Source organism: Taeniopygia guttata, chromosome 12, assembly GCF_048771995.1.
Source record: "Taeniopygia guttata chromosome 12, bTaeGut7.mat, whole genome shotgun sequence".
Taxonomy (NCBI): Eukaryota; Metazoa; Chordata; class Aves; order Passeriformes; family Estrildidae; genus Taeniopygia; species Taeniopygia guttata.
The window spans coordinates 17,949,930-17,967,649 of NC_133037.1; the positions used below are offsets into that span (position 1 = coordinate 17,949,930).

General features: G+C 42.0%; 1 protein-coding gene across 2 annotated transcripts in view; it reads left to right on the top strand.

Annotated features, from left to right (window-relative positions):
• Positions 1-16,274, top strand: part of SLC6A11 (solute carrier family 6 member 11) — a 94,798-nt gene extending 78,524 nt beyond the window's left edge. For both annotated transcript variants that reach the window (XM_072935068.1, XM_012571865.5), the window contains exons 9-15: positions 3,927-4,051; positions 5,785-5,897; positions 7,184-7,321; positions 8,956-9,058; positions 9,782-9,882; positions 11,154-11,324; positions 12,720-16,274. In XM_072935068.1, coding sequence (XP_072791169.1) covers positions 3,927-4,051; positions 5,785-5,897; positions 7,184-7,321; positions 8,956-9,058; positions 9,782-9,882; positions 11,154-11,324; positions 12,720-12,872 — 904 coding nt within the window. In that variant the 3' untranslated portion in view covers positions 12,873-16,274. The remainder of the gene's footprint in view (positions 1-3,926; positions 4,052-5,784; positions 5,898-7,183; positions 7,322-8,955; positions 9,059-9,781; positions 9,883-11,153; positions 11,325-12,719) is intronic.
• Positions 16,275-17,720: the final 1,446 nt, after the last annotated feature.

The following is a 17,720-nucleotide window of genomic DNA, read 5'->3' on the forward strand; positions in this document are numbered from 1 at the left end:
GGGCAAGTCTGAACTGCATGTGGGCCTTGTGAATTTAAGATTTAAACCTGCTTTAATTCATTAATGTGGTAAATTAATTGCAAAAGTCACTTCATGTCTTTGAATAGGAAATGAATTTTTGTCATCTTTACGTATCTTTCATTGAAAAACATAAAAACAGCTCCTCCCTGGACGTCCCAGAGTTTGCATTCCCAGTGACTCCTCTGAGAAGGTGAAAGCCCTGGCAGTGTTTCCTCACAGGGATCACATACAGGTGTACTGATGTTTCCTCTGATTTTTATCCAGCTCAGAATCCCAAATCCATTCTCAGGTACAAGACCAGGGTCAGCTCCCCAATTCCCACTGTGGAGCAGGAGATAAAGGAGTAATTTCACATGTGGACAAAACTTTTAAGACTTGTCCATGTCAAGTTTCTGGTCTAGGAGGAAAAGAGAAATGAGAATTTCTCCATTGGGTCTTGAGGAATCCATAAAGGCGAGGAAGGAACTGGAGGGATGCCAGAGGCTCTGTGGGCTCAGAGAGGCTCTTAAGGAAGGCAAGATGAATTTTCAGAAGTGTCCTGCCTGTCAGGCAGGGAGGGAAGTGATGAACATCTTGAATTATTCAGGTGATTGGCAGGAGTTTAATTTGGAAGAATGTGAAGTTTTCATAAAAATTTGAACTTTTCCTTTCACTTGAAATCAGTCTGGTCTTCAGTCAGGCTCTGATGTCCTCCTGCCAAGGGTGCACATAAAAAATTCATGTTGTCCTTCCAATGGTTCCTGAGCATTTGTGTTTTAAAACTCATTGGTTTCACAATGAGTGGATCCGAATCCCCCTTCTGTTTTTTCTTCTCATAGCTGAAAAAAACCATGAACAACAGGGTATTTCTGCCTATGGGATAAAAACCAGGAGCTGAGGGGTTGGTAGAACTCCTGCAAAGCCAAGGGAAGGGAAATTGGAGGTTATATTTTTAAGAGGGTTCCCACAGAAGCTGTGTTCTATCTGTGCCTCCCTGGGATGAAATGATTCGGCTAGGGTGGTGTTATCTGTAAAGGACAAGAACCTCACTGGCTGGAGGGGATTAAAATCCCCCTTTTCCCCATTTCCTTGGAGAAATGTGTACTTATCCTGCAGATATTTGTACCCTGGTGCTGTGGTTTGCCAGATTTCCCTGAGAGAGATCTCTGGGATCCTCTTGTTCTGTGAGACTGTCAGCTGGGCTCCCATGCCTTGGGAAGGTTGCCCTAGAACAGGGACTGGACAGAGCTAAAGAATAAATTCGGGATTTATTAAAGGATCTCCTCCATGGATCCACCTTGGGCAGCACCAAAGCCCAGCCAGGGCTGCACCCAAATGAACCAAAATGGTTCCAAAATGCACGAGCGCTCCCGGGGGCTCTCCCTGGGATCAGTTCTGCTCCATTGGCACCTTGGAGTTCATTGTCCCATTCCAGCTTTAGCCCAGGCAGTCCCACCCTGCTTGTTTTTCTCTCTCCAGCCCACGGTGTTTGTGCTCCTGGGCTGAGATTTGGATCATTTGTCCTTGGTGCCCAGCTGGAGCAGGAATTGTTTTGTCTCCCTGCTCTGTGCACAGAGCTCACCATCCCATAATATGGAGCCCAGCCCCACACACTAAAGCAGCACAGAATCTGAATATATAAAAGCCAAAACCTGAGGCATCACTACCAGGGGCTCCAGCCTTTATCCCCCATTTAGGAACCAGCAGCTCTCAAATATCCTGTGCCACAGCATTCCTCAGAAGGAAATATCTTGTTCAGACTGCATTTGACGCAGGGAATTATCTAAACCAAATCTTATCTGAAGAAAACAGCCCAGTGCTCAGTGGAGGCATCATCTGGCTGCATCCCCCCAAAGCAGGAGCTCTCTTTTCCCCTAGAGGATTATAAAATTCATCTTTCTGACCTCTTTTATCAACAGGGTTTCATCACACCCAGATTTAATTTCTCAGTGTTGAACTCACTGGTTCCTGAGGTGAGAGAGGTGGGGTGAGAGTCCCTCCAGAGCTCTTCAGAGCTGAAATTCACTGAGAAGGTCAAGAAGGGGCTGATTGTTCATTGTTTTGTATCTCTGCAAAACACAAAGGCCTCTGTGCTCCTCAGTCCTTTATTTTGGATTGCTGTTTTGCTTTAAAACTTTCAAAGTGTAGAACTGGCCTGGCTGGGCATAACTATGGGGAGAACTTCACATAAAAAGCAAAAAAAATAAAGGTTAGAATTGCATTTTCAGCAAGTATTTAGCTGCAAATTAAGTGTTAGAGAGTCAGGGCATGAAAGAACTGTGAACATCACTGCACTTGTCCATGTCTGAGTCTCCATTACAAATGGGAATATTCATAATTTTTCATTGCTGGACATCTTTTAGCAATTTGTAGGTGTTGTGTCACAGAGATTATTTTTATCCTGAAATTGTTGTGAAAACACAAACCTTCCCAAAATAATAGTTACAATGAAGTGTAGCTGGGATGATGAGAGGGAGCCAAAGCCTCCCATGGCACAGAGGCTGAGCTGATCCTTGGCTTTGTAGCTCAGGAATGCCCAGGTGCTCCCTGCCAGGGAAATGTGTGTGCCTGGTGCTCAGGTGAGTCCCAGGGGAGTCAGGAGAGCTTTGGGCAGATGTGGGGGACACTGCAGGGCTCAACAGTGAAGGAATGAGATGCTGGAACTGCTCACCTCACTTTGAGCTCCAAAAACTGATGAGTAAAAATACTAAATGAGAAAAACAGCAAGGCAGGGAGATCAGCAGAGAAGTTTTGAGGGAATAATTGCCAGGACTTTGAAGTAGGAATTGTCTTTGAGTCTCAACAGCAAGTCTGTGACAAAGATGTAATCCTTTAGTGAATTATTGAAGTTGTGAATTCAGAACATGCTGGATTTTACAGCGTCCTTCCTTCTTATTGATGACTTGCACAAAAATTTGCTTCAGAGCCACAGTGGAAAGGGGATAAAGCAGATTAAGGGATGGGCTTGAGAGATCTCTAGGCTTGCCATGTGTTTCAGATGTCGAATTTACCTCAGACATCCGGGTTAGGTTATTACTTTCTCAAGCACACAGCTGTCCCTGCAAAGTCTTCAAGGAGTGACTGTCAGCCTAAATCATCACTGCTTCATCCTCTGGCACGCCTGGAGAGCTGTCAGAGCAGCAGGAACAACAATATTGCCCTGGGCTCTGGGGGAAATCACACCTTTCTGCAAGAGGATCTTCCCTTTCTTTAGAGTGATTTACTCTTGTGACATTTCCAGCCTGGGCAAAGAAATCCTTCTTCCCCTTGGCCTTGTCCTTGCCATGGTTTGAAGTGTGGGATGTGTTTGTCTGAGACATCTCTGTCCCTGCATTGCCTTTGCCTCTTTTTAGGCACCTTTTTAGGCATGCACACACTTCCAGATTATGTGCAGTGCTTTTCATTACCACAGCCTCTAAAATATGTCTAGAAACCAAACTGTAGCGGTATTTTACATGGATATATTTTGCCAATGTTCTTTAACAGGGATAGAAGGAGCTGACCACAGGATTTTATTTTTCCCAGGAAAGAAATATTACCATTTTATAGATTTTATTAATGAGTCCATACCCTCTGGAATCTATCAGTATAATTATTAGGGAGAATTTTTTTTTTTTTAACAATTATTACAGGTTTGACAAAGTTTTACATGTTTTTGAAAGATTTTACTGGAAAACAGCAAGTGACTTGCAACAGGTTTGCAACTCCAGCAGTTAAAACACAAGCAAGGATATTCTGATGGTGCCCTCCCGCACATGCTAACTCCTGGTTGCTCTCAGGAATAATCTGAGTTGGGAGCTCTCTGTTAATGAACAACTTGCTTTCCATTCCTGCAGCCCAGGGTTCTGTCAGTCCTCTGGCTCAGCGGATGGAAGAAACCCCAGCTCTGGAGATCAACTGTAGTGTTTTTTTATTTATATTTTCAGAGACTGCATCATGCTCTGCTGCTTGAACAGTGGCACAAGCTTTGTTGCTGGTTTTGCTATCTTTTCAGTTCTTGGATTTATGGCTTATGAACAAGGCGTGCCCATTGCAGAAGTTGCAGAATCAGGTGAGTTCCAAAAGCAGATTTCTGAGTTCACAAGAAATGCCCAGAGGGTGAGGCCAGAGTTCACAGTCTGTGCCATGGCCTGTGGATGAGATGACTCAATAAAATAACTGCTGCAGGAAGAGTTCTGAACAATTTTCGTGGCCATACATTTGTGTGGGAAAAAGATGAATGTTGCTTTGCATAGAACAAATTAATGAATTCAGGGAGTCACAAACTACACAAACTTTCTCCAGCTGAGCATCCAGAATGTTCTTTAGCAGAGATAAACTCAGTTGTGAGTGTTAATCCTCATCTGCATTCCACCTGCTTTCAGTGAGACAGACTGAAATGCACCAATATTTACTCCTTCTGGAAAAAAAAAAAAAAGAAAAAGGGTATTAAAAAAAAAGCTGCAACTGTTAAAGTGAGAAATCAGAAGGGCACACAGGCCCAGATTTATGAAAAATTAACCATCCACAACCACCATTGGAGCTGGGCATCCAATGGAAGTTACTCCACACCTTTGTGGCTGTAACATCCTCAAGCAGAAGAAAAATAACAGGAAGCTGCACCCAAACAAAAACAAAAAAAACCAAAAACAAAAACAAAACAAAAACAAAAACAAACACAAAAACAAAAAACACCAAAAAAACCCCATCTCAATGTAATGCTGGGCTATTGAGGAGGAAAAATGACTCTCATGGAGTTAATCCCAAGAGAACTGCAAAACAAGCAGGGTTTCACTGATGCTCTCATGGAAAATATTTCTCTTTTCCTAAATTCCTTGCAACTGGCTTGCAGTTCATTATAGGAGCTTGTAAATGCTGCTTTAAATGAAGAAGCAGCAGAGTGTGACAGGTCTGCACTGAGGTTATTACAGCAGGGGCACAGAGCTCTCCTTTAGTGGCTGGGAGAGGCCCATTGTGCCCCTGCTTTGAAAGCTGGCTGGCTTCATAAGAAGCAGCTGATAAATAAAACCAGAAAAACACGAGCAAGGTGAGAAGGCATCTTAGCAGCTCTGAGAAGTTACCAGTGCTGTTACAAAAATGTTCTGTTTTGAAGATTTTTCTAAATATCTAGCCAATGTCATACAGCAGCAGCAGCACCCCAAACCCCAGAGCAGGATGGGAACCAACCTTTGCCTTGCACCAGGTTAGGAGAAAAGTAAAGACTCCAGGATATGTTCCTAAGTTACATATAAAGACTCCAGAATATGTTCTTAAGTTATGTAAGGCAATCACGAGAGCACACGCTATGATTTATTCAGGGATGTTTGTAGAGCTGCACAGCCACACAAAAAAGGGGAACAGAAAGCACTGGGATGTCTGAGCAGAAGCTGAGCATCCTTTGGCCAGGGTGCAGGCAGGGTTGTGCCATTTCTGATAAGCCTCATCACCAATTGTTTAGCCTATGAGAGGTGTAGAGTTTGTCAAGGAGTTCAGTCTGGGGTTGAGTTCCTTTTATCTGCCCTGGCAGAAGAATCAGGTTGTGGTGGGCTGACCCTGACCAGCAGCTGGGCATCCTCACTGCTGTTCCCTCTCAGCTTCCACAGGGGATGGGGAAGGGAGCAGGAAGAGGAAAGGTGAGAAAATGATAAAGCAGTCTGATGAGTGATGCTGAGTGAGCCCTGCTCAGCCAGAGCCACGTTTTTGGTGTCAGCAGTGCTGTTCTCCCACAGCTCAGGCTGCTCTGGAGGAGCTCCATCTCAGACTCCCACACAAGTATAAACTTTTTATTTCTTTATTCCTTTTCAGGACCAGGACTTGCATTCATTGCTTACCCTAAAGCTGTCACCATGATGCCTCTGTCTCCTCTGTGGGCAGCTCTGTTCTTCATGATGCTCATCTTCCTGGGCTTGGACAGCCAGGTATGAAACACACCCCATTGCAAGGAGCTTTCAGCCTCCCCAGCAGGTGGAATTCACACCTAAACAGCATCAGCCTGATGAAAGTCTGAGCCCTAACTTAATTCTTTGCTATTTTAGATCTTAGTTGTGATGCTGGGTATTCCTTCATGATTCACTGCAAAGGCTGGCTCAGCCTGACTCCAGCTTTCATTATTAACATGGAAATCAGTCTGAACTTCCACGGGGCTGATTAAAATTCACGCTTCAGTAAAATACCAGCCCATTCTTAAAGCACTTTGCAATGAATTTTGAAGCTGAATATCAGATAGGGATAATGTCATTTTCTATGGTATATTTTTACTGCAAGATACCATAGCAAGGAACGTGCAGTCCTATCCTGCAGCAGAGGGGCAGCACAGAACTCGGTGTCCCTGTGTGACTGTAAAAATTACAAAAGCTGCTTGAAGAAAAACGTGAAGTGCCTGGGATTTTTAGCATGCAGCTCAGCCCTTGGCATGACTGGGTGCAGAAAGTTTATGATTCTAAAGCTCAGTGGTGCTTGTTCTGCTTGACATTTACAACCCTTAAATTTAATGTTTTAATAACTGCTCTTTTTAATGATCTAACAGGTTCTTAAAAGTCTTTTTTTTTTTTTTTTTTTTAAGTGAGCAGTTCCTGGATTCTGCTCTTGACTGTTCCAATGTCTATTTTGGGGTGTTAATTTGGGGCCTGTTTTAGAAACCTTGCTGCAGAGCAAGGAGTCAGAAGCTCAGGCTTTTTGGGTTTTTTTTATGTTTAAAGACACTGAAGATGTTCCTGCCCTCCTTTGTTAGAGGTACCTGGCTTGGGCACTCAACAGCTCTAGGGAACTTCTCTCTTCTCATAAATGGAGAGAACTTCCCCCAAACCCTGCTGCTCCTTTAGCAGGTCAGAGGACGCATGGAAAAATTGGCAAAAGTGCCTGGAGTGACATGATCCCATGGAGGGTTTGTACATGATTTAATTCCCATTTAAGCCATGTTTGAAAGATTTCATTTTCATTTAGTGCACCTGCTACAGGGCAAACGCAGTCTGGGATAATATTAGAGAACCCAAGTGTTTGAATTTGGTGGGAATTCGTAACTTTGGACTTTTTCACTGGGAGATGTTCCTCTCTTGCTTGACTTTCTGCTTCTGGAGCATGCCCAGGGATCACCCACCCTCTGTGATGAAAACACAGGAGGATGTTTAAAGCGTTAGGTGGCAAATCCCAATGCCAGCAGCAGAGGAGAAAGATTTGACTGGATCTTTGCTGTCCTTTGCTGCAGTTTGTGTGTGTGGAAAGCATCGTGACAGCCGTGGTGGACATGTACCCCAAGGTGTTCCGCAGGGGCTACAGGAGGGAGCTGCTCATCCTCGGCCTCTCCATCATCTCCTACTTCCTCGGCCTCATCATGTTAACTGAGGTAAGAGCTCAGAGGGAGCCACTTGTGGCTACAATCACCACAGACAATTATTTGAGAGACTGTTCTCAGCTCCTCTGTAACCTCTGAAATGGGAGAAGTGGCTTTGTTTTATCAGCTGAGCTCAGGAAGTGTTTTAGTCAAAAATACACAGCCCAGCCAAGGAAATTCCATCTGCTTTGCACCAGCCAGCCACACACACTGATCACAGTTTCTGCTTGCTTACCCTGAGCAGGAGCAACCACATTTGGATGGAAAGAACAATAAAGAAGATGAAATAAAGTGAAAAGAGAAAATCAAACCATCTTTGGTTTCCAGATCATCAGCCATGTCAATCAGCGCAGCCAATCTCTGATGCGTCCCTTCCTACTTGGAATAATTTGGAACTTGGAATATTAATATTTAATTACACTAATCAAATTTCCCTCTCGAATAAAAGATATGATGCTCTGTGTGAAATAACACATTGAACAGAAATTTTATATACTTATTGACTTTATATTTGCCTGTAAATCATTCTTATTCTCAGTGAAAGAAATCATCTTTGTTATGCAAAAAGGGAAATCTTGGAATAACCCCTCCATGTTTTGAACAGAGAGATATTAAGATATTCAGGCTAAAAAATTATATAAACCTGAAGAGTGAAAAGGAAGAAAGTTCTCCAAACTGCAGGAATATCCACACAGGAGTTTTGTTCTCCTTACCTTGTATTGTCTGAGTTGGTTGTTTTCTAAATTTGCATTTTGCTCAGGTATTTGCTGAGCCTCACCATGATGACTTTGCAGTAGAAATTTTGTTTTCTTCCTATTTTTAGGATTCTCTTCCATCTGCAGAAAGTTGTCTGAGATGTAATGGATCACATGAGTTCCCCAAAAAACATTACATTCCAACTGAGGAGCTCATCTCAAGCCCCTCATTCCTTCCTTGGAATTCCTTTCCATTGAAAAGCTCTCCTGTGAACTCCTCCTCCTCATTATTTCAATAGGAAATGCAGATGTGATAAATTATTGTGTCTCACAGAAAAAGTGTAATATTACCCATATAATTTTAATTATTTTAACTGTAATGTTATTGATTGGATGATTCTTATTCCTTTTTCTTTGTGACAAATAATAAAGACTTGTTTCAGTCATGTGGCTTCAAGTCTGTGAGCTGCATTCACATTTTTTAGGTCACTTTACTAATTTTGTAGTCCCTAAACCATCAGAGAGGGATTTTGGTAGCTACAGATTTTACCTTCTTTCCCCACATCTTAATAAAATATTTTACATATTAATAACACAGACACAGAACCAGGGTCTGGAGATCAGAAGCACCTGGGAATATCTACAGCTTGATGTGGTAAAAAATAGAGGTAAAAGCAGGGAGGTGGGAGAGCATTGTTGGGAAAAAAAAAAAAATCAAATTTACTTCTCTCCACTCCAGATTTACCACCCTAAAAGAAGTTCAGAGTAAAAAAAAAAAAAAAAAAAAAAAAAAACAAGAAATTAATATTCTTTGTTCAAGAATAAACCAACTTGAGTAGGAAGCTTGCCAGGGAGCCAACAGCTTGATGGTGTAATTAAAAGAGATTTGCTATGAAATATTCCCACCAGTGCCAACCCATTTTTTTCCCCCTTTCCTATTTTCTCTTCCAGGGTGGGATGTATGTGTTTCAGCTCTTTGACTCCTATGCAGCCAGTGGGATGTGCCTGCTCTTTGTGGCCATATTTGAGTGTGTCTGCATAGGCTGGGTGTACGGTGAGTGATGAAAATTGCTCTGTTTTTCTGATCAAAGTTTTCCGTTTGCATAAAAGCAAAGTGAGAATCTTGTACCTTTATGGAATGGGACCTTCCACGTTCCCATGCCCCAAAAAAAGTCATAAATGCCTTTTTCTCCACAAAGATGCACACTCTGGATAATTTCACCTTGTAAAGCACCATAGAACTGCAGATCACATGTGCCCACCTATCCTTGGGTTCACACAGGAGCTTGTAGCATCTAAATATAGCATCTAAATATATTTATATATAAAAGAGATACTCTTTGACTGGGGTTGTTTACAGCCTGATTCCACAACAGAGAGAAGAAACCAACTAAGCAGAATATATTAGATTTATGCTTGCTTTGAAGGAAAGCAAAACTCAAGGTGTGGAGGAAAAAGGAGAGTAGGACTAAACGAAATGTTCATATTTTTGTGACAGCTTGTGCCACACTAATGAAATCTCCCTCTCTGATAACAGATACAATGATCTGTATGAAATGAAAGTTTTATAGCACCAGAAGTTTTATAGCAGCAGGAATTTTTTATCAGCCCCTGCCACGAGCATGGGGCAGATGGCAGGGAGGATTTTGCCAGGGAAAAAGGGGCAGCTTCAGCTTTCCCAGCTCTGTCTGTGCTTTCTTTCCACTGTTTTAAACCCTGGCCTGGACAACCCCTTCCATGTGCACTCTACATCTGCTTTTCCTTTGGTTTTGGGCAGGCAGCAATCGCTTTTATGAGAACATTGAAGACATGATTGGGTACAAACCTGTGTCGTTGATTAAGTGGTGCTGGATGGTCCTAACTCCAGGTATTTGTGCAGTAAGTACAGAATGTCCAAAACACTTGTTTTAGATATAAAGAACATGATCTTCTGAACATTGTTTTTTATATTTTTGCTGCTGCTAATAGCTGAGAGAAATGCCTGTTGACTTGGAGCATTTATTTCAAATTAAAACACTCTGTAGGATATTGTTAAATATCTGTAAAATTGTTAAATATTCTGTGAAAAAATCTCACTATGTACAATCATAGGAAAAAAAATAATGCCAGGGCCCTAAATGAACATTTGCCAGAACAAGAGAGATATTTTTCCCTGTAGTTGGTGCATCCTGTGTGCCAACACACAGCTTGAGATCCTCCAGACTTGTGCTGGGTCCTTTGCTGCTTTCTCCTCCCTTCTCCTCTCTCTTTTGGGGGAGTAGGCATTTTCCAAAGGAGACAAGAAATTTTTTAATTTCAAAAGTAGTAGAAGAGCCAAAAGCCCATCCCACAGGCACGAAGTAGGGGAAGGAAGATGGTGCCAGCTCTGCAGAGCTATGGCTGTGCTTTGGATAAAGTTCCAAAGCAGCATGATCTGATTGCCCTTAAAATTGAGCATGAGATGCCAAAACCCCTTCCAGCTGTGTAACACTCCAGTGATGGCAACTGCAAACCACAGCAGCTGGGCTACCTCGAGATCCAGGCTCCCATTTGCAAACTCAGGAAAATTTCTGACTCATCTGCACCAAATCTGAAATGACCTATATACCATTTGCTCTTGTGCACTTGTTTCACCACTTTGGAGAAAATTACATGGTAGCTTTTTTCCTATTTCATACATTGAAATGGTCCAAGCTGCTTGATTAGAAATTTAGACAGATTTTTTAGGGGTTTTGGCAGGATGAAAGCATTGGAACTGCAGATACACACAGTGGATTAAAGCAACTTCAAAAATTTTGGCTTTCCTTTTTCATCCTGACAGGTTGGAGAGAACCCAGCTCATGTTACTGAATCACAGCTGGTTCACTGTAGCAAAACTTAATCTTTCCTGCCCAGGTGCTGTTTGCCATCAAAGTGCAGGGTTTATTGTCATCAAGAGGTAAATAGGATTAAACTTGAAAGGTTGCTCATTTCTGCAGGAGCCTCTGAGATGTGTTATTTAAGCTGTACAGAAAATAGGATGTTGCTGGTGGGTTTTGTGCTCTGAGTGAAGAGCTTCCCTCTGCTCTCCCTCCTCAGGGAGCCTGGCCTGGTCTAAACACTCAGCCAAATCCTTGTTACACACACAGGGTTTGCCCAAACACCTCTGACAGTATCTCTGCTTGTTTCAGGGAATCTTCATCTTTTTCCTGGTGAAATACAAGCCCCTAAAGTACAACAATGTGTACATCTACCCTGACTGGGGCTACGGCATCGGGTGGATGATGGCACTGTCCTCCATGGTATGCATCCCGCTGTGGATCTGCATCAAGCTCTGGAAGACAGAAGGCACCTTCATGGAGGTGAGAGGGAGCTGCAGCTCTCTGTTTTAATCAAAAATACACAGCCCAGCCAAGGAAATTCCATCTGCTTGGGGAGGGGGTGAGACTCCTCACCTGCATCCTTTAATCACAACAGCAGTGCCACATCCCTGTTCCCTGAGTTAGAGCTCTCAGCCGCCGCTGGAAAGAGAATTCTGAACTTTCTTCACTTTATTTTGAATTTTCTCTGCTTTATTCTGAATTCCTGTTGGGCTTTTTGCTGCCAGTGGTAAACTAATCAATTTAAGGTTCTCTGTCCCAGCACAATTTGTAGCTTAAGATGTCTGCAACATCACCCAAATCCCTCACGGTTTGTAACAGCCATTCCCTTTTCCCATGGTTTTTGTTGTGCTGCCAGGATTTTCTCCAGGAGCTGGGTTGCCCACACTGCCATTTTCTGGACAGTTTTCCTAATTTCAGCTCTCTGAATGAGAAACTCAGGCAAATAAAGAGATTTAGTGGAATCTTCTGACATTTGGTGTCAGGTTGGCTCAGGTCTAGGCTGAGATTATTATCAATTTAATCTTGGAATGTTCCTCCTTTCTGTGGGAGCTCCAAAGAAAGGCAGAATGAAGCAATAGTGGAAGAAAAAAAAAATAAAAACCTTTTCCAGCCATTTGGAATTCCAACATTGCAGAAAAGCCTCATTTTGTCCATATTGCAAAGACTCCGTTCAGCTGATTAAACACAGCCTGGAGACTGCCTAGGAAATCTTTACTGGGTATATAAATTAAATCTGAATTGTCCGTGATTTAGTTGTCTCAGAGAGTCAAAAAACGAAGTCTGCACAAATCTAAACATTCAATATTTCCTCAATGCAGCAGCCCCATCTGCCCCTGCAGGTGAGCAGACTGTGCTGGAGCTGCAGCACTGCAGACAGGTCGTTATCTTTTCCCTGCCAGGATGACAAGAGGATGGTTTGAATCACAGCTGGGAGCTTCTTGAGGAGCCAACCTCCTGCTGTGAGCAGCAACCTTGCTGTGGATGTCTTTGCTAGAAAAGAGAAAGTAGATTTTGCTTTATCACAGCTCAATACACCCCGGCTGTCTCTGGTTTATTTGCTTTTCCCAGTGGACATCAATGATGATAAAAAGAGAAACAAAATGTAGCTGTAGAACAGACACAGTGCTGAGAGTCTTCATGAAAGGGAATGATTAAATCAGCATAAAAATTCACTTTGCTTTGAGCTTTGCCTTCTTTGGTCTGGTGGGATTTATCCAGAATTGTGCAGCCCGCAGGTCTGAGGGTGTGCCCACAACAGGGAAATAAAGAGAGGCAGACATGCAGGAGAAAAGTCTTTTATCATCAATCTGTTAAAGAGAGGTGTGTCTGTGGCCAAGAAAAATGTAATGATTTCCAATTTCTCCAATTTTCTAGAAATTCAGGAAGTTGATTACACCTAGCTCAGACCTGAAAATGCGGGGCAAGCTCGGAGGAGGAGCCTACATTGCAGCAATAAATGACTGCGATGCCAAACTGAAAGGAGATGGCAACATTTCTACCATCACAGAAAAGGAGACACATTTCTGAAAGAACTTTTTTTTGGTGTTTTATTTTTTTTGTATAAAGAAATAAATAAATTCACTTAATTATAGAGGCTGGCTTGTTTTGCACAGAATTTTATTAACCAGTTAATTTTAAAGTGAAAATTGTATACTTGTTTAAAAAGTGATTTTTTTAAATTACTCTATCTGTAATGATTCTGTAAAAGAAAAAGAAATAGTATGATGTGGTCTGTTAGTGATGACTTGTAATATGGTGATTCCAGTCAATGTTTTTTGGTCTTTTTTTTTAGACTTTAGAGGGACCTGTATAATGTGCTGTAAAACTTTTCTACTTTGATTTGTGGCAGGTGTAACATTGTATAGACCTTCTAACCTATAAGCATTTCAGCCCATTTCAGCTCTCCATGTGTGTATATAAAGGGGACCAGCCCATCCTGTGGTTTGCTTGGGAAGAAATCTCCTTTCAGGGCGAGTTTGGTGATGCTGACGCCGCCTCAGCTGCTCCCACCTCCTTCCCTCCACCCTCCACTGGCTTCAGCAGGGCTGCAAATGTGGAATGGGCCCATTCTGAGCCACTGTTTTCCTGGAGATTGGATAGAGGCTGGTTCTGAAGGGCTCTGAATTTTCTGCTGTAAGTTCCTGGTCTCTGACAAGATGTGCTCCCAACCTCGCCATTCTCCTCCATGGGTGGCTGCTCCTGAATTTTGGCCGGCACTCCCCATTCCCTGGAGTGACCTGTGTTTGTGTGTGCTCCTCCAACAGGAGATCAAGGTGATTTCACAGAGCTGGAGATGTTCTGAGAGGAAAAGAACAGCTCTAGGGCCAGGTTTAGGGCTCTCTCTGTCTGTACAACTCATTCCCCTGCAAAGGAATCCAGGATCCTACAATGCCAATGTGTAGCACTACACAGCTCCTCTGCTGGCACAGGGTGGGATTTGGGGTGTCCTGTGCAGGGCCAGCAGCTGGACTGGATGAGCCTTGCAGCTCATGGGGTTCTGATTCCTCTTCAAGGTCCTTTCCAGGTTCCCTCAGATCAGGCAGTGACTCCTCTGCCCTGGATGGGATGGAGGCTTGGACTGAAATCACAGAGGAATTTCTTTAGCAGAAGGTTGGGGTGATGTCCTTGATCTGTGCAGGAGTCCCAGGAGGTGATTTCTGTGTGCTGCAGGGAGGGGGTTCACACAGGGCTCTTGTGACCCCTCGGTGGCACAGAGGGAGCAGTGCTGGGTTTTTCAGTCAGGCCTTGCTCTGGACTGGTTAGGGTTAAAACCCTGGTTTTAAGCTGGTTTTGTACGTGGATCCAGCTGCTGGATGGTTCTTCCAGGAGGTGTGCAGATGCCCCAGTATGAAAAATAAGCTCTGGCTTAGGATGTGGGTTTTTTACCTGATAATATTCCAAACACTATTATCTGTTCTGGACAATTTTTTCTTGGTTTGTTTTTGTTATTTGGTGGCTGTGTGCAAAACCTGTGGAGGAACAGCGTCCTGCACTGCAAAGGATTTGGGGGCAGAGACAAGAGACAGCCCAGAAGAAATGTCATAAACCCTGCTGCCTTCTCTGCGACTGCAACCCATTGGCGCTCAGACACAGCACTTGGAGTTGTAAGAAACAGAAATGTCTCCTGACCTTCTCCCAAGGAAATATTTCCCTAGAAATCACTAAATATATCTTAATATTGGCTAGAACTGTACCTGCAGTCAGCACTTCTCTGAGCTCTTGCTGTTGCTTCTTTAAAAAAAAGCATTTTTATGGAACTGCTTTGTCTTGAGTCACTTCATTAAATCTAATAGAGCCATTTCATTTTTACTTTATCTTATTAGTAGGGCTTTATTTTGTGTGTGGCAAGGTGGAAGCCTAACAGAGGACTTCAAATCCTCTAGGTCCTGTTTGCATGTCTCCATTGTGAGGTGCTTGGAGCAGGACATTTGGAAGAAACCTGGATTAAGGAAGGCACAGAGCCATTCTTTTGTGCTTCCCTTAGAGGGAACCAAAACTCCATCCCATGGGAAAACTGGCAATGTTCCCAGAATTGAAACCACAGATTGATTTATTTACAGTGAAAAAACTGAATTGACATTGACACTCCAAAATCTAGGAATTCACATTTTTGGAAGTCCCAACAAATCAGGAATATTTGTGACCCTGTGTCTGTCCCTTCCTGGGCTTTCTCTCCAGGCTGCAGAACCGAGGCCCCGGAGCCGCACGTGGGCCTTGGGCTGGGTTATGGCTGCTCCCAGGGAGAATGGGAAGATGTTTTCTGACCACTGAAGGGAGATGCACCTTTAGGTTGCGCTTGGCCTGGATTTCAGGACTCCTGAGAACCTCTGGGTTGTGCTTGGCCTGCATTTCAGCGTCATTCTCTTGGCACTCAGGATTCTGAGGCAGTGCCAAGAGGTTCAGCTCCTGCACTGCGGCTCCTGGGGCCATCCATGGGCACAAAGTGACCCCACTGAGGTGATGCCTCGGTGGTTTTGGCACTGCAGATGGGACAGGAAACTGCTGCCTTGGAGAGCCCCCAGAGCAGAGGCCAGGCAAGGGGAAGAGAATAAAGTGGGGATTTATTAAAGCCTTCAGCAGGCACAGCTTGGGCAGCCACAGCCTCAGAGGCTGCACCCAAGGTGGGCGATGGGCACCAGTTTTTCACACAATTTTCAGTTTGGGCCATTTCCATAGCAGGGGTTAATGCTCCAATTCCAGCTGCAGGAAATGAAGTCATTTACCCCCAGGCTGCTCCCCCCAGCTCACTTCTGTTTGCACTTTTTGGGGCCTGGGGCAGTGAGGTGTCCTTGAGGTCCAGTCCCAGAGAGGAATTGTTGCATCTGACCAAAATGTGAGGACAGTAACCAGCACTCTGTATAGAATTTAAATCATGCACTAACGCAGCACAGAAATGGAAAAATACAAGAGCAGAAATCCCAAAGCATCACTGGGATGGGGACAAACGCTGCTGTAGGACAAAAAGTGCTCCCTGTGCTTTGTGTGAGTGCTTTGGTCCCTGCCCAAGCCCCCCAGGCAGCTGTGGCTGCCCAGGAGCTGCTGCCCCGTGCTGCCATGGACATTTCACCCGCGCTCATCCCCCTATTGCTCATTTCATTAACGCTTTACTGATTTCATGGGTTTTTTTCTTTTTGTGGGGAGAGTAAATTTCCTAATTGTTGTTGGGTTTTTTTTTTTTTTTTTGAAATTATATGAGGGGAAAATGTAATAAAAATCCAGCTCTGTGGTGATGATTTTTTTATGCAGTAGGAACAAACTGCCTTTTTCTGAAATATTTGCAGAATTCTTAAAAATAATACAATAAAAGTGAACAACCACTAAGGTTTATGTAACATTTTACACGAAAAAAGATTCTGTTTGGTTTTGAAGGGCACAAGATTTCGTCTACTTACTGTGTTCTCAAAAATTAAAGGAAATGGGCAAACCCCATTCTGTGTATTTTAATTTATATCAATGTACTTGACATGACACTCCCCTAATGAATTAAATAATCACAGCTACCCTGGCAGAGCAAACCAATGTCCCTTGATGTGAAATGGGGAACTGAGAAGCAAAAGGAGGTTTAGTAACTTCTTTGAGGTCATGCAGCAAATCTGTGGCTGAGAGAAACTGAGGTTCCCTGGGGTCTACAGCTATATTTATTTATATCTATGTTTTATGTAGATATTTAGATATAAATAGATATATAGACTTAGATAGACATATAAATATCCAAATATATAATCAATATATATAATAGTTTTATCTGTATATACAGATATATAAATTTAGATAGATATCTATATATATATAGATATATAAGTATTCAAATATATAATCAATGTATGTTATAATTATATCTATATATATAAATAGATATATATTAATATAGATATATTAAAAAATCTAAATATCTATAGAAACTACAGAATTAAATAAATAGAGATATAGACCCAGGGAATTTCAGTTTCTCTCAGCCTATTATATTATATTATATTATATTATATTATATTATATTATATTATATTATATTATATTATATTATATTATATTATATTATATTATATTATATTATATTATATTATATTATATTATATTATATTATATTATATTATATTATATTATATTATATCTCAATATCTATATAAAATATAGATATAAATAAATATAGATAAAAATATAAGACAAAAGTAAATATAAAGATTATAAATAGAAATACAATATAAAATAGAAATTAAAATATTAAAATATTAAAATTATTAAATTTTTAAAAATCAAATATAGATTATAGATATAGATATATATAAATATTATAAATGTGAGTATAACAATATAAATATAAACATAAATAATATAAATGGCATAAATATAAATATAAATAACACAAATAGTAGAAACACTGTAAATATAAATATAAATATAAATATAAATATAAATATAAATATAAATATAAATATAAATATAAATATAAATATAAATATAAATATAAATATAAATATAAATATAAATATAAATATACATATAAAAGGTGGTGACCAGCCAGCACTCTCCTGCTGCTGCCCCTTCCCTGGCACTCATGGCTGGCTTTGCCGAGCTCCCAGTGCCTCCAGCCCCTGTCCTGCCAGAGGCTGCTGCTGGAGGGAGCTGCCCAGGGAGGGGAAATGCATCTTCTGCTGCTGAACTGCAATGAAATAACTCCCAGCCACAGCCTCACTCCCAGCTCTGTGCCCCCCATCATCTTTCATGCTCTGATTTTATGCTTTTTATGCTCTTCTGGGTGCCTGGAGTGTTCAGCTCTGGGACCTCCAGCATCCAAAGGATGTGGAGCTGTTGGTATAAGTCAAATGGAGGCCACAAAAGTGATGAAAGGGCTGGACCCCTCTGCTCTGGAGCCAG